Source organism: Populus nigra, chromosome 7 (genome assembly GCF_951802175.1).
Source record: "Populus nigra chromosome 7, ddPopNigr1.1, whole genome shotgun sequence".
Lineage (NCBI taxonomy): Eukaryota > Viridiplantae > Streptophyta > Magnoliopsida > Malpighiales > Salicaceae > Populus > Populus nigra.
The window spans coordinates 550839-568165 of NC_084858.1; the positions used below are offsets into that span (position 1 = coordinate 550839).

Consider the following 17327-nt stretch of genomic DNA (forward strand, 5'->3'; position numbering starts at 1 on the left):
GGGCTTACCATCTCCCATTGTTAACCAGTTCAAATATTATTGCCCTTCTGCAACTCCCTTTTTCATGAAACTTTTATCTGTTTATGAACAGATAATACCGACCCCATATGGCTAGTGATATTTATAGAGCTGCTTTGCTCAACTTAATTCTGCTTTCAGCTAGTACAAGCAGCTTTTGTCTTGGTAGTGTTAATGATTTAATCAACTTACCAAACAAAGTATTCAATTAACCCTCTGAATTTTCGGTATGAGGGAGGGAGTAGCAATCGTAACCTGGACCTGTGGTGTCTTGTGATTCTTAGCACTGGTTAATATTCCATGGCAGTAGAGACAAATACAGAAAGAAAGGATAGAAACGTCTTTTGCTTGAAGTACGAAGACGGGAACATAAAGATAAATCTGTATCTTTTAGACAATTCCAGAGTGAATTTCTGTCTTTTTAAAATATAAAAGATATGAAGATACGTCCCTCTATCCTAATTGTTTCCAAATCTTCTGTTATTGTCTTGGGACATAAAGACAGAGATAGTTGGAATAGAGGGGATATATCTCTTTCCTTGGTATTTTGAAAGTATAGAAATTGATTTTAAAACTATTATAGTGACGGATTTATTTTATATCTATATGTCTCTGTTAACAAAGCCGTTTCTTTCTGTCTCTACTGTATTTGTTTCTTCTATCATGAGACACCAAACACAATCCTAAGATTCTAAAATTTGTACATATGGTGTAGTTTTCTGGACTGGAATATCTGAACAACCAAGTTCAAATTAATGCAGGAGGGCAACATCACCAACTTTAACCTGAAGTCTTTAAAAAAACCAAATGCATGGCAGATAATCAGTCAAGAAATCCCCACCCATAATGGACGTTAAACATGGTCGAGTTCTTACAATAGGGTTCAACAGAGCTGGGTCATTCAGCTAAAGAAAGCTGCACAGTGGTCCATTTAAGAGACAAAAGAGGCAAAAGAGGAATTCTTAAGAACATTTCTTCGTTCTTAATGCATCATGTGACCACAACAAAATGCTTGCTAGAAAGAGATTCGTGGGGCAAGTTTAGCGACCACTTCTGGAAATTGAAACTTTCAGCATGCCATTCTTGATAATCTCAAAGGCACAAACATGTCCCACCTGCAGAGAATTTTCTCTTGCAAATCTTGCCCAGCCGGCAGATAATATAGCTTGTCTTTGAGACCAACGGATGATCAACTTCACAGGCCATGATCTATCTGCAACTTGAAGCATAACAATCTGACTTTTGTGCTTAAAGTACCTCTCAACGAAGCTCATCGGCACGGACTGCACAAGGTATATATGAATTTAAAGTACTTGTATACAATCTTGGCGCAAAGTAGGAGTGCTTCTCCTCTCAAGCATTACTAGAACGCTTATGGAGACTGTTCCAAAGATATACTATGATAGCATGATTCTTAAAAACATGCATGCTAGAATATGTTGACAAACCTACCACGAAGCATCTGTTGAGATAATATGACCGTAGAACAACTTTGAAGAATGGATGTGTTGAGATGAATTTGCTCTCAGTTTTGGAACCTCGAGTCACCAGCACAGAAGAACTATTTTTTAGCTCAGGTTTCCCAAACTTGTCTAAGTAAATTTTAATAGTCAAACGATGAACAAGAAGTCATTTCTCTTCACTAAATAGTTGAGAAGTTATCAGCCCTTACCGGGTTCAACTTCAAATCTTGATTCAGAATGCTCAAATTCTCCAGGTTTATGTTCATCATCAGGGTTAGAAATTCCAGCTCCATCTCTGCTATTCCAATCAGATTGAGGTTTAGCTACCAGGCTTTTATTCGGTTCAACTTGATTGGCTCCTCCCATATCTTCTGATACAAAGCAGAAATCCAAAAGCAGAGTCAGATGAACGGAGCATTTCTTATCCAAAAAGAAAGTATATCACTCAATCTATACATCAAAGAAGAAGAGAGGGAGGAGGTTCTTTACTCACCTGATGAAAGGAGACTCTCTACATCCTTCAGGCGGAAAAACACAACTTTCAATGACATTTCAGTAACATTAATCAGTTCAAAGACACAAAAGTCACCAACAGCCAGCTTATTGTCCTTGGCAAATGCCTTCCACCCATGACAGAATATGACTCCAGATTTTATGCGATTGTAGTACTTAACCGGCCAGGTTCTACCATCTGTAACACAAAGGGTGACATTTCCTTTGTTTTTGGTGAAATACTTTCGAGCAAAGCTGCTTGGTACACTCTACAAAAGTTCAAAAATGTTGGACAGACATCAGAAAGATAATCTTAGTTTCAATCAAGAGAACAAAAGTTCAGTCATCTGTGTGCTTCTTCCTATCTGAAAAATACTGCATACGCAAGTTGGATCAAGCAAAGTATAGTCCCTCAGGTTTTCAATTTAAACTTGAAAGATTACCAATTTATATCCAGTATGAACATATGATGGGCTCATGGCAACCTTGAAGAAGGGATTTTCAGATTTGAAAGCACTAGTTCTGCATAGAGCTTTAGCTTTTTCATAGCATGTCAGTGATCGCATATTTGCAAGAGCCCCAGCATGTGATAATCTTTGACCCCTAGCCATTAACATGCCTCGACCACCTCTGATGGAATCTTCCTCTGGAAATGAAGTAAAATTATGAGAAAAGCATATGACACCAGCTTGTTCTCCAATCGAAAAGACATTAAATAATATCATATTTCAATCTGCATACCATCAAGTCCCCTGACAGAACAACGCAACTTTGCCTTCGTCTTGGAACTCTCTAGCTTCATCCCCCTAGACCAAGTGCCTGTAGGCGGAACCTCCACCGAAGTGCTTAGCTTTGAACAGGTCCCAGTTTCATAAGTTGAATAGGTTCTCACCATCTTGTGAGGCCGAGGACATGGTAATGGTGATTTCTTTCTTGTTCTTCGCGATGGTGAAAAGTGATCCAGGATTTCAACCGAGTTATTTTCTTTCCCTCTATCCTTCGTGCACTCTTTGAGCAGTCCACGACCAGGCACCTCACTGCGGTTGTTCTTAAGTGGATAATCTATCTCTGTGGCACTATTGTCAAATATGAGGACATGGAAATCACAATTTCCTTCATATTCAAAAACAAGGAAGTGGCCGCAGGCTACAGAGTAATACTCTGCAAATTCCTTCCAACCCTTTTGCAGCCAAACTTTACCATCACACCTTTTCAACTCAATTTCCCAAGCCTCACCAAGGACCTTAAGGCGTGCCAGATTTGTGAGATCCATCCCATATCTCGTCACAAACTTCTGTGGAAGCATCTGAAACAAATACCAGAGAAGAAAAATGACAAATACACATACACCAATGTTGTGTAATTCTACCCTTCAATTGGATTCTTGGCTTGTTATCCTCCAGAGAGAGGAGTTGGAGAATGATCTTTAACCCACTACAGCATCATCAACCCAAACCCAATATTTTGATTCCTGACATGGTTTTTTTTAACAAGTACCAAATAGTATTCTACATGCAAAAGCTACTGGAAACAGAACAGAATCATGGAGAAAAAGAGAGCTAGTTAAGCTGATGATCTACCAAAAGCAGAATCAAGCATGTCAATGCCATAGACTTGTCATGAGGTGAATAGTCTTAAAGATGCATAATACATGGGGAAATAACAAATAAAATAAAATAAAAAATGGCTCACCAGCTTTCCTTCACGAAGAGAATCCTCGAGAATTACCTTGAAAAAATGGGGTGGTTTTGCCACAAACATCAAGGGTTTACCATCACCTTCACCCATTGTTAAGCAGTAAGCAGCTCAAGGGCTGTCGTCCTTGTGCTACTTCGTTACAGTGAGAGTTCTATCTATATATTTATACACAAATAGAACTAAACTGACCCCATATAAACCAGTGCATGCTAATTGTGCTCCACTGCTTCAGCTCTGTGAATCATAATTGGGTTATTAAAGAAAGTACCAAACTCCATTGAGTGATTCACCAACCTCCTCAATGCTAGTATGATGCTTCTTTAATTTAATCGATTGAGGTTTTTGGGTTGTTTTTTTTAAGATTATTAGGCTGAGTGATATAAATTTTAATATCATTAAAAATTAACATGATTGTTATTGTATTAATGTAGCATCGCGATAATTATTTATCCTTAGATAAGGGTATTTATTAAAGTCAAAATACATGCTAAAATATATTTTTTAAAACTTTTCCTTGCATGAAAATACGATATAATTTTTTTGAGAAATTTGATCGTATGCATGAAAATAAGACTCTTTTTTTTGTTTTATAATTTTTGTAAGGTTTTGATGAAAACTAGATATTTTAATACCAGATTCATATCTTTATGGTATAAAAATACAAATTGATATTAATCAAAATGGATAGAAAAACACGCAAGAAAATCACAAATTTTTAAAAATATTTTTTAGATTTTTTTAGACTGAGCCGGGCCGGAGTGGAGCACTTTTCATTGTTCGTGAGCAACGGAGATGTGGAGCAGATGAAGAAGGAAGAAGAGAGGGGCAGGGGGAAACAGACTGGGTGATTCCTCCTGACGGTGCTGCCTGTGGCATTGCAGTTGTAGACGGTGGCGTTACGGTGGCTTTTTCTTCTTTTATCTTCTACTTCTCCCTGTATATTCTTCCTTTGTTCTTCTCTTGTTTTCTCTTTGTTCCACTCTATGTTGTTGGCGGTGTTCTTCCCTCTGACAATGGTATTTTTGTCGTTGGCGGTGCTACTGATGACTGGGCAGAATGACGGTGGTGCTACTTCCAATGATAAAGAGAGAGAGGTTATTGTTATTCTCCTCTGTTCTTTTGTTTTTTTAGTCTTTCCTTCTATTTTCTCGTCAACTCCAACCCTCCTCTATCTTCTGGTTCCCCTGGTGTTGGTGCTTGCTAAAGATGGAGGCCTGGAGTGACAACATCTGAGGAAGATTTCTTTGGTGCTTGTTGTTCTCTCTCTCTCTCTCTCTCTCTCTCTCTCTCTCTCTCTCTCTCTCTCTCTCTCTCTCTCTCTCTGTATCTTCGTTCCCCTGGTTTTCTCTTCCTTTTTTTCTTTTTTAGTCCCCTTCTCTATATTATGTTATTTTTCTTTCTTTCTTTTCCCCCCTCCAATATCTCGTTTGCTTTCCATCTTTCTTAAAAAATGTCCCCTATTTTTCGTTCTTCTCCTCTCTTCTTTCTCTCTATCCCCCCTTGTTTTTCAACTCTCAAAACAAACGTCCCTCTTTGTTTTTTACCCCTAACTTGTTCATTCTCCACCCCTTCTATTTATAAGTAGGAGGAGAGGGAGCCCCCCTGCTATGTCCCATCGTGGTGCAGGGGGGAGCGGGGTTGCCTTACCTCTATAGGGTAAGGTGGCCGCCCGTTTGCAAGGCATGACACCTCTGTCTTTTCTTTGACGTGGTGGCAAGGCATGTAGAGGTATGGGTTGTGTCGGGTGAGTGGTCAAGAGGAAGAGAGAGAGTGTGGAAAACAATTTAAAATCTTCTTCTTCCCTGCCTCTGTATGCGTAGGGAAAAGGAAGAACAATGTCTTTTAAAACAGCATTGTTTCGGTGTTTTTTTTTTTTAGAAAAGAAAATGTAATTGGAAAGAATCTAAAAATAGGTTATGACAATTGTTAAATTCATGATTTTAAGAGATTAGTAAAAAATATATGCATGGATGCCACTATACAAATGCTTTCAGTATTACACGACACTGCTTAAATAGCAATATTCACGTTGTCCAATCACATTGGTTTTTAATACTGATTTTAAATATTATTTTTTTAATATTATACATAATATTTTTCTATTAAACTAGAAAAATAAGCACACCATCTTGAACTTCTATGGGAGCCTTGGATGCAAGCAAGGTCTTTTACTCATAAATAGGTGGCAATGAAAAGTGATGGGAGAGTGTGGCCTGGAAGGATCAATATGGCGTCAACGACTGTAACTTTTAAGTTCTTAATATTTTAAGGCAAAAAGTTATCAATTTAATATTTTTTTAATCTTAATATATTGTGCATTCAAGATTAAAAAAATATTAATTTAATAAGTTTACAAACTATGTTTTAAGATTAAAAGATATCAATTTCATACTTTTTAATCTTGAAATACACTATATAAAACATGATCTAAAATTAAACTTGACGTGTTTTTCTTTTTAGGTTTGTTTGAAATTGTGGTATCGATTATGATTTAAAATATTTTTTATTTAAAAATATATCAAAATAATATTTTTTTTATTTTTTAAAAATTATTTTTTAAATTAGGATATCAAAACAATCTAAAACTATTTAAAAAATTAAATTAATTTTTAATTAAAAAACAATTTCAACCACGTTTCTAAATAGAGCCTCCAACAACGGACTTCACATGAAAATCCTTTTAGTTCACCTGGTACACTGCCTGCTCAAGTATTTCCTCTCTTCAACTCCTTTTATATCCATTTTTCTACCTGGAATGCATCATTTGCTTCCAACCACATCTTCACCAACAACCCTACAGATATTACAACTCAACAATTTCATCGAAGAACATAAATCATGAAGGGCTACATCTTGAAATGTGCAAGAACAGTATTGTTCATTTATACATGTCTATAGGAAAAACAATCAACAGATTTTAATTTGCTACATAAATCGTAATCTCGAGAGATCTAGAGAAGTTCTGACATTAATCATAATCTTGAAAGATTGTATCAAATATTATGACAGACAGAATGCTAGCACCAACGAACACATGATTTTGATTCCCATATCAATATTTTTCTTGGTCCCAGTGCTGCGGAGTAATTCCCTAACAAAATCTTGCTCGGTCCCAGCTCTATCGGGTCCATTTCCTATTTTCCAACTTACTCGATCATATTGGTCGCCTTTGAGATGGCGGTCAAACTCTGATTGTAGGAATATCCAAGTGCAGATAAATTTGTAGAGAAACAAACCAACAAAAATCCAAATAAATATGATATAGAGTATGTATACAATCATCTTCGCCTTCTTCACGAGCATCCGGTATCTATGCCAGGCAATATAAGGAGCAAGCAGTACAGTGGAGTCCAGTCTCTTTCCTACCTCTTCAACTATGTCTCCAATGAATTGTGACTCGTGCCTGCAACTCAAAACAAAATAAAAAACAAAACGGAAACTCTATTCAAGATGTTAAAAAAAGTTGCAGTTTTCCTAGAACAAAGAAATTTATCGAATGAGACAGGTTAGTTCGTGCAGGATCTCTAACCATATCGAAATCTTTTGTGCAGGATTAAATAGGAAAAGCAATATATTAATTGTTTATGCTTTTCTGCACAGCCCCTCTTTTATCTTTCCTTGGAAAGCTCATCTGCTTCAGTTTTCCTTGCATCATTATAAAATGTTTAAAGCTTAAGATTCTACGTACCTCTCCATATGCAAAGTATATTTTTCCTAAATGATCAATTCATCATTTTAAGATAGCTTTTTATTACTGTCTCGATAGATGATAAGAGAAGAGACATGTCTCCATGACTGAAATTCACCTCAAAACTATACTAAAAAGATTTTTTTATCTGTCTTTTCGACTATATATATATATATATATATATATATACGAGATCAAGTAGTGATCAGAAATATGGGATGCGTATAATTTGATCATACCTATCCTGTAGAACCATCCCTCCCAGGTATGCAACTTCTTTGAGTGTTGCCTTCCATTTCTCTACCCTCTCCATGTCATCCTGGAAATGATCTTGGTGTTTAGCAAAGGCTTCAGCATAATTCCCTGTCTGCTCCCCAACTTGAGATGGATCCACATCGTAGAAAACAGGTAGAACAATATGTCCAGCAGTCCTCTTACGATCCATGATCATCACAAGTTCGTCTAGGCACCATGTCGAAGAAGCATAATCTTTAGAGAGCACAACAACTGACATTTGCGATTCTTGGATTGCCTTCTCTATTTCTAACTCGATGTTTTCTCCTCTCTGGATGCTATTATCGTCTCTGAACGTGACAATCCCTGCCTTGGACAACGTCGAGTAAAGGTGATCGGTGAAATTCTTGCGGGTGTCTTCGCCTCTAAAACTCAAGAACACCTGGTAAGTATACGACGTAAAAGCCATCGATCAATACAAGAAAAACTCTCAAAGGGCTCGCGAGAATTATTCTTGAACAGAAAGAATTAGGAGAGAATATGAAAACTATTTGGTTATCTTAAAAATAAAACCATTGAAGCTTGTCGATGCTTAATTGTCTTCTGTATTTGTCATATTAATTTCTAGGAATGTTCCACACGCGTTTTCATCGAAGTTTCAAGGTAGCAGCAGATGTTGACCGGCATTGCAGTGCAGTATACAACGGTCTACTGAGAAGAATCATATCAAGGTGCTAGATGAGGTTTCCTTGAAATTTATACGTGCCACAGTAATACTTTGTGATATTAATTAATTTTAATTAAAAAGAAATATATCAATTTGAACTTGAATTAAGATGATGAGATTTAAATTCGTGATTATTTAGTAATTAAAATTTTAATATTATATTAAAAACCAACTTAATCTAATAGTTTAAATTATTAGGTAAGTTCTCAAAATATATATAATTTATATTATTTTTTATTATGATCTATATTTTATTTTAATTATATATAGTTGAAAAGTTTTTAGTTAATTAGCATGTATCACAACTTTATATATGATCCCATTAAAAACTCAATTTTAAAAATCTGACTAAGAAAAAACTATAACTTAGATTATGTTCTGACTATATTAAAAAGTTTTTTAGTTAATCAAATATATATCATAATTTTATATGGTTTTACTAAAAACTCAATTTAAAAAATCTGACAAAAAAAAACTATAACTTATAAATTTTTTAAAATCTACTCTATTTAAACAGCAAAAACTATAATTTGTAGATTTTTTTCTAAATATATATATTTAAAAAGTTGATAATCTATACATACCACATTGTAGGCTAATGGAGTTTGGGGCTTGACCAATTCAACCAATTGCTGATGAGGTTCATTGGAAATTTAACAAGTACCAAGTCACCATTTATTTGCTAAAAAGTTGTTTTTGTTTCGGAAAATGAATTTTAAAAAAATGAATTATTTTTTTATGTTTGGTAGTGTAATGAAAACATTTTCCAGTGTTTGATTATATCATGAAAAATAAGCTGGAAAATAACTTATTAATGTTTTATTATCTTCAAATTGATTAAAAATAATGAAGAACAAATCTTACAAATTAAAAGGTTAAATGAGAGTGAAATTGAAAAAAAATATAATTTTATAAATTATCTCAAATAAAATAAATAATAATCAAAATAATAGAGATCAAATCTAAAAAATAAAAAAATAAAAAGATGAAGAGAAGAAATTAAAATAATAATAATTAACATTTCATAAATTATTTCAAATAAAATAAGTAACAAACAAAAAAATAAGGACCAAATTTGATAGATAAAAAATTTCAATTAAAAATAATAAGAAAAAAGCAAATGATAATTATAAAAATAAGAACCAAAATTAATATAAAAATTAATTCTAAGGAATAAAATTGAAAAACAAATATTTAAAACAAAATATAAATAGCAATCAAAACTTTGAGGACCAAATTTGATATAATCAGTAAATAATATGACATTGCTAAATTTTTCACAACTTCTAAAAATTGTTTTCCGTCCAAAATAAAAGGAAAATACTTTCATAGAAACCAAGTCAAATTTTTCTTTGACTAAAAAGTATTTTCTACTGACCAACTTTTCTAATGGCAAACAAACACAGAAAAATTTGGAAAGTGATTTCTTGAAAACCAGTTTTCGAGAAACAAACACGACCCAAGTTATTTTCTAAGCTCTTGATTGGGTTGAGAGGTTTGAATGTTAAGTTACCATAGAAGATTTAGAGTGTGTTGGGGGAACGCGATGCAAATTGATTTTTTTAATTTTGAATTATTTTTTTACTTAAAATGTAATTTTTTTTATGTTTTCGCATCGTTTTGATATGTTGATGTCAAAAATAATTTTTTTTATTTTAATGTATTTTTAAACAAAAAACACTTTAAACCATCACCGTTATCACAATTTCAAACACACTTATAATAAGGCAGGAGCTTGGGAGTTCAGAAAAAATATCAGTACACGAAAAAAAACAAAGTAGTGAAAACTTTTTAAAATATTATCTGAATTATTTGGGTAGATCTAATTGAACCTCCATACTCAAATTTATATACATATAATTTATTATAGTTATAGTTATTTCAATATAAATTTAAAGTAATTTGTGTACATTTTCTTCCTAATATTATCTTGATTACTTTGTTTGAATTTTTTTTTCATAATTTATGTACTTTATGTAATGAAATTTGTCATGAAAATAATCATGTGAATCTTCTATGAAAGTAATTAATGCCTTTTTGGTAATGATGTTTTTATAAAAATATTTTTTAATTGAAAATTTATAAAAAATTATATATTTTTTATTTTTAATATTAAAATATTAAAATTATAAAAAAATATTTTAAAATTTTTAATTTAATACTTCCCAAGCACATTCCAAAACGTTTTTTTAAAAATATTTAAAACACCTTATCCTTCCCTTCTCATCCATTCTCACATTTCGTCTCTCGTAGCAAGCACATCTCTAGAGCACAAATTAGATAAAGTTTTTTTTTATTCCACCTAGTATTATTTATTTTTTTATCAATTAAAAAAATAAATATTATATCAATATATATATATATATATATATTTTAATTATATTTATTATTTTAAAACTTAAATGTCCCATTAAATATACTCGAAACCAATCTTATAAGTCAATTCATAATTTTAATTAAAAAAAAACTTAATTGGTTCGATAATTCAATCAAAACTGAGCTATTAATTTTTAATTAAAACAATATTTTTTTGTTTTAAAAAAAGTTATAAAACCAATCCTCTCTAATTTTATTTCATCTTCCTCCAGATTAAGTTTTAAATTATGATATTTAGGTATATCAACCGTATAAAATTAAATATAATTGGAGAAAAAAAATATCAGTTTAATTTTTTTAATAAAATAATAAAATTTGAAATTTGTTTTACAGGGAACATGCATTTTAAGACATTAGGTTAAATAAAACAAAGACCTCAGCTCATAAAACAAACATACAAACCTAAAGTAAACCCAGTAACTGCAAATCAGTAAGGAAAAAAGAAAGTGAAAAAACAGAGAAGAAAATGGGGAAACCTTTGGGATCAACAGGAGAGTTCTTCAGGAGAAGAGACGAATGGAGGAAGCATCCCATGCTCACCAACCAATTCCGCCACGCCACTCCGGGCCTCGGCATCGCTCTTGTAGCCTTTGGCGTCTATCTTGTTGGAGAGCAAGTCTATAACAAGATTTATGCTCCTTCCTCTGACCACTCCTCTTCTCACTCTCACTGATTAGAGGATGTTGGTTTGTGTGTCTTCTTCCTTGAGGTAAGATGGGTTATATTTTTTAAAAAAATTTAATGGTGGGTTCTGTGATTCATATCTGTTTTGATGTTTATTTGACTGATTTTTTTGGTTTGGATTTGAAATTATGGGTAATTTGCAAATGGGTTTTCTTGTTTTTTAATTTCTGCGAAAAAAGTTTGGATCTTTTATGTAATGTGATTGACTATGGTGATGCAAACTCTTAATTGTTTGATTTACCAGAGATTTTTGTTGCTGTCAATTGGAAATTGGAGGTTGTTCTGATTTGGATATATTTGTAATTAATAATTATATGAACTATTAGGGTTTGACTTGTGATTTTGGTTTGGTGACATGAGTGTGTTTTCTTGTTCTTGTATTTTCTATGATGATTGAAGTATCTTGTTTATGAAATTGTGAATTTTTGTGTAATTTTAAGGTTTCTTTAAATTATTTGTACTTTTCTTTGAAGAGGTTTCATGTTTTTTCACTTGCCTGCGTTGTCTTTTTTTCCTCAAAACTTTTGGAGTCGTATGTAGTTTTTATTGGGAGTATATCACATTAATGTTGGAAACCTGAGGAATCAAGAATGGAGCGCTGTTGGATTCTATTGTAGACAGGTGCTCATGATGATCATTTTCGGTTCCTAGGCTCTGTTGTAAAAAAGGAGGGGCCATTAACATAGATCTTAGCCATAGAATCAGAATAGGATGATTAAAACTGAGAAGTGCAACTGGAGTGCTGCATCATTGTCTACCTTTTATTAATTATCATGAACAATTAGGCTGTGACTGCTTGACATGAACAAAAAATATTTTATGATAGAGGCAGAGTTGAAATGAGGATATCAAGATGAATGTAAAGATGTGTTAGGATTTATTATAATTTATTTCACTGGAAGACGATGAATGCTGCAAAACTGGATTCAGAAGGGCCGGTTGAGGGAAATTTTTTCTTTCATACTTTTTACCATTAAGGTGTTAAATTTATAAATACATGGTACTGTAAGAGTGATTAGTTTAAAGTAGTAGGGGTGAAGGGTTGAAAGAGGTCAGAAATGGCATGGGAAGACGTACGAGAAAAGGATATGGTGTCATGGTAGCTAATAGGAACTTTGTTCCCAAGCTTAACATAAGTGAGAAAAAGGATCTTTGTAGTTTGTTACAGGAATTAGGTTGTTTGTAGTTTGCATGAGAGTGCTTTCCTATTTTGAGCTGCAATGGGAGTTAGTGCTCTTTGATAAAACAATGAATCCCTCGATGAATCTTTTGGTCGTCAAGGCTAATAGATTTTCAATTCCTTGTGTAGACTGTAGAATGTAAAATCAACAAGTTATAATGCGCTAATATACAATTACTGAACCAAAATTTGGAATCTGTATTTGTGGCAGTTGAAATTGTTCTTTTCTTGTTGTGCCACATCCAGGTTCCTTTACCCTCAATTATACGATGGATTATCTATTATATTCACTAAACATTGGCTGTGGTGGCTTGCTGCTTTTCTGAGAATTATGCATTTCTTTGAAATGCTGAGGTTTCTTTAATCATTTTCAGTTTTAGTGAATTGAGTATGTTTTAGGATGCCTGCTTTATTTATTGCCCCCTTTCCTTGTGTGATGTTGTTGTGATGTGGATTTGAAGTACAAATGGAGGAGCGCGTTGTGGAAGATGTTATACATGGAATTAAAATAAGATAGTTAAAACAGGGAATGTGCAACTGGGGTGTTAAATGATTGTAAAGTTATTGTTAAACTGAAAGTTAGTTTAATAAACCCATGATTAAATTGATTATACTCTAAAAATAATGAGCTAGGCACTAAACATTTTATGTATTAATGAAATCAGCAGACTTGAAGTGTGGTTATTAAGATGGCTTTAAAAGAACACGAGAAAGGAGTGGATAGAAAGTTACAGTTCAAAGTATTTGAATTTTGAAGCATATAATGATGGTTCGCAGAACAAAATGTGGAAATGAGTAAACTGGTTGGCTGCTTGTTTTTTCTGCAAATCACACCTCTGTTATGCATTCTTCTCTACAATATACCGGAGCTAATATTGCACAAATACAAGGATGAGTTATTTTAATGTCTTGAAATGATTAAGATATACTAATTGTAAGACAGATGTTTCTGTGTTAGTTTGCAGTCTTGCATAATCACCTTGTTGTGGTTCCCATGGTTGACCGAATACCTACTAAAACAAGCTGGCACCATGGTAGAAATGGTTTTCCTTGATGTATTCTTGGAGGGATTGCTAATTCAACCTGTGTAAATCACTGTTTATATCGCATTGAAATGGTAACATGTTTTGATGGAAGACCTGTTAAGGCTAATGCATGAAGACTAATTATGATCTGAAAGCCCTCTTCTTTTGTCTAATCTTTTGTATTATCGATGACTGGTTTTGCAGATGGATGTTTGCCTGGATCCCGAAGCTTGGATTGCCTCTTGTTTTAATTCCATCTCCTCAGTAATTTGGTTCAATAAGCTTTGTTTCACATTGAGACGTGGGGTCTGGTAATTTTACTTTGTATGTCCAGTTTTTGGAACATAGACCATTGTAGATGTTTGTTTGCTGTATGATCATGTTGGCAATCCAACCACGGGATAAGACATTAAGGTCTTACATGCATCTTGTCTTGAATAAGATTTCATCCTTCTCTATTCTTCTTTTGTTTTGTTTGTTTGTTCTGTGCTTTCTCCATTGCTTCCTTGAAACAAATCTAATAGAGTGACCATTCTTCCAACTTTTCTTGTCTTCTTAACGCTAGGATCTCATGAGGGTCTCCAATTTATAAAAGATTGGATTTCAGTTAAATGAGGAGCAAATGCAAAATATCTGTTGCTTTTTATTTTTGAGAATTGAGGTTGTACCGCGTTAACGAGCTTTGTGGAATGGTCAAATGTGAAAATCCAGAACTTAATATTAGTTTTTTTTTTTTCAAATAAAAGGATTAAATTATTATTCCATTAAAAAGCACAAGGATTAAATAATAATTATTATTTCAGAACTAGGGTTTTTGCATATATACACTGCTTTGTCTCTCAGTTTTGTAGCTCTTCACGATTCACCATGCTTTACGCGGTAGGAAGCAAAACACCACCACCATTATTCTCTTTGTTAATGGAAACAGTAGCTAACAGCGAAGACCTGCTAACCGAAATCCCTGCCCTTCTTTCCCTGAAATCTGTGAAGAACTCTTATTAACAAAGAGATTGAAAGAACTGAGGGGGAGAAATAGAAGAAGAAGAGGGAGAGATGAAAACTACAGTAGCAGATTTTCTTAGTTATTTTTTGAAAAACACATTACAGAAATCATTCCTCTTATACACCAAATTTCCTTCCAATTCTAACTGTCTAACGAACTAATAAACTTCCACTAACAGCTAATAACTGTCACTAACTGTTTTAATAACAATTTCACTTGTTAAATCCCTAACTACTTCAAGATGGCACTTTTGTTATTTTCTTCATTATCACATAATGAACTCGCAACTCATTCTTTAGCCCACATGCATCTAATACTTTCCTGATCCATAATGTAACAATTTCCCCTCATTGAAAGGATTCGTGACTAATGGTTTATTTGTTCGCTTTCACAACGACGTCGGTTTTTGCATTGTTCTCAAGAAAGAGGGTTTAAAATTCCGTATTTGCAAGTGACTAATGGTTTATTTGTCGTAAATAAAAGAAAAGGATAACAATTTAACTAGATTTTTTGCATTAGCCATCTCCGTTCCTACATATCACTTGATGAGAAGATTTGTATCTTGGGAATCACTTTGATCCGATTATGTACTTGCAGTTTTGCATGTAAAAGTTTCATCAATATAACCATTTTTATAGTAGGTGGTTCAGTAATAAAAACTTAAAATTAAGAGGTTTGCTTCTTTTATATTCTCAAGTTCGAGTTCTGTAATTGCTAATATGATGGTCACTGGAGATTTACATAGTCGTTAACTTTAAGGCCCATGAGATTAATTGAGGTACGCACAAACTGATACAGACATCAATGTTAATAAAAAAAGAGAGTTTTTATATATATGACCAGTTTACCAGTTATAAAAAATAAAAAGAAAAAAATTGCTTGGTTTATCTTATGTTAAATGGGTAAAAATCTAATTATCAATTTGTTTATAATTTTTTTTATCAAAATAAATATTATTTTAATTTTTAAAAAAATATTAGAGTCGAGATCTTATCTCGAGCCGAGTTTTATAACGAACACTATCTTTCAACTCAGAGCGAGCATGGAAAACGGTGAGTATAGTCAAAAATGGAATTGGATTGTAAGCATCGTAATTATATTCTCCGAGACATGAAAGCATCTCGAAGAAACCAAAGAGAATATTCGTTTCTTGATTTGAAATAATGCACCCAAAGTTAAGGCTTTTTCAAAGTCACAAGCAAGATGATAAAAATATTCGTGGCCCTAGAAAGCAAGAACAGCAAGCAATGAATGATCGAGGCCCTAGCACCGGCGCAACAAGTAATAATACTAAAGTGGAGGCCTCGTTGCTCTCTAATGATCAAGCCAGTAGTGGAAGCAATAAAAGAATGGCTACTGTTTGCCATTCTTTAGGAGCGACATGCCCCATGATGGTTGGGTAGATTTGTGGTGTTTGTTATTTTGAAATTTTTAGTGTTTTTTTTTTTAAATAATTTTTATTTAATAATATATTAAAATAAATTTTATTAGTTTTTTTAAATATTAATATATTAAAATTATAAAAAAACTAAAAAAAATTAATTTGATATTTTTAAGTGAGATATATTTTTTAAAATACTAAAAAACATAAATTACTACACTTCCAAGTACTCGCTTTTTTTATTAAAGAAGTGTTTGAGAATGTGCTAATGGTTATTTTTTAATATATATATTTTTGAAAATGTATCAAAATAATTTTTTTTAAAATAAAAAAAATTATTTTTAACATTACTATATCAAAAATATCTGAAAATACTAAAAAACAATAATTAAAAAAAACAAAAACAACCATTTTTTTAAAAAAAACACATTCGCTTAGAATATCCAGGAGTATTTAATAAAATATCAATGCCTCTTGACTTTTCATTATTGAACTTAAATTCAATTATTTAACAAATCTTAAAGTTAGCACACATTTTAGGAGGTTGGTTTGAGGAATGTATTATTACGTTTGTGTTTGTGGTATCATGGTTAATATTATTTTTTAAAATTGTTTTTTATTTAATAAGATATTAAAATATATTTTTATATTTTTATTATCAGTATATTAAAATAAAAAAATACAAAATTAATTAATTAATTTAACATTTTTTCTAAATAAAAAGTTGTTGATGCAAATAGACATTAAAATTGTTTAGAAAAAAATTTAAATTTTGTTTGTTTATGTGACGTGATATGATGCTACTTTTCGTCTCAATTATAAATTTAAAATTAATTAATTAATTAATTCACATTGTATTAAATTTTTTCTTGAAATCTTGATTTTAAAAAAACTATAAATTATAGTTTTTTTTAATCTTCACAACCACAAAGATTATTATAGTATTAAACACCCGCTAAACCTTAATTTAACCTCAATTAACACGTGCTTCCAGGTTTGCGTGGGGAATGCACCCTTAAAACTGATTAAAGAAAAACTTAATCTCGATTAATGCAATCTCCCCCCTTGTATTCAGCTAAGCTTAGATTTTTGTCTGCTCAGAGATTATACCAAATGAAATGATATTATGCATGTACATTTATTTTCTCAAAACTTTAGACCATGTTTGGATGATTTTATAGATATATAGTTTTTGGATGGTTTTAACATATTAATTTAAAAAATATTAAAAAAACCTAAGAAAACATTATTTTTTTAATCCAAAAATATTTGTTCTGTAAAAGCACTCACACCAAATCACTAAACACATGCTTGCCTTTCTTTTTTATATTTAGCAGTAAAGCAACCTGCCGGCAAGC

At 32.3% G+C, this 17327-nt stretch overlaps 3 protein-coding genes across 4 annotated transcripts; 1 reads left to right on the top strand and 2 right to left on the bottom strand.

The window, feature by feature from the left end:
- Positions 1–748: 748 nt before the first annotated feature.
- On the bottom strand, positions 749–3977 carry LOC133700237 (B3 domain-containing transcription factor VRN1-like). 2 transcript variants are annotated; one of them, XM_062123786.1, is made up of 7 exons: positions 3666–3977; positions 2715–3279; positions 2417–2619; positions 1975–2242; positions 1691–1852; positions 1471–1610; positions 749–1301 (listed from the first exon to the last, which is right to left on the bottom strand). In XM_062123786.1, the coding sequence occupies exons 1-7, from the start codon at positions 3759–3761 to the stop codon at positions 1059–1061; spliced, it is 1677 nt and encodes a 558-aa protein (XP_061979770.1). In that variant the 5' UTR covers positions 3762–3977; the 3' UTR covers positions 749–1058. The 2 variants fall into 2 exon arrangements, with proteins under 2 accessions (XP_061979770.1, XP_061979771.1); XM_062123787.1 differs by lacking the exon at positions 1471–1610 and having other exon boundaries at positions 1145–1301.
- Positions 3978–6489: 2512 nt separating this feature from the next.
- Positions 6490–8186, bottom strand: LOC133698123 (disease resistance protein RUN1-like). Its single transcript, XM_062120948.1, has 2 exons — positions 7599–8186; positions 6490–7074 (listed from the first exon to the last, which is right to left on the bottom strand). Exons 1-2 carry the CDS (start codon positions 8060–8062, stop codon positions 6672–6674), a joined length of 867 nt encoding a protein of 288 aa, XP_061976932.1. The 5' UTR covers positions 8063–8186; the 3' UTR covers positions 6490–6671.
- Positions 8187–11071: 2885 nt separating this feature from the next.
- On the top strand, positions 11072–14043 carry LOC133698347 (NADH dehydrogenase [ubiquinone] 1 beta subcomplex subunit 3-B). Its single transcript, XM_062121234.1, has 2 exons — positions 11072–11405; positions 13790–14043. The coding sequence occupies exon 1, from the start codon at positions 11163–11165 to the stop codon at positions 11367–11369; it is 207 nt and encodes a 68-aa protein (XP_061977218.1). The 5' UTR covers positions 11072–11162; the 3' UTR covers positions 11370–11405; positions 13790–14043.
- Positions 14044–17327: the final 3284 nt, after the last annotated feature.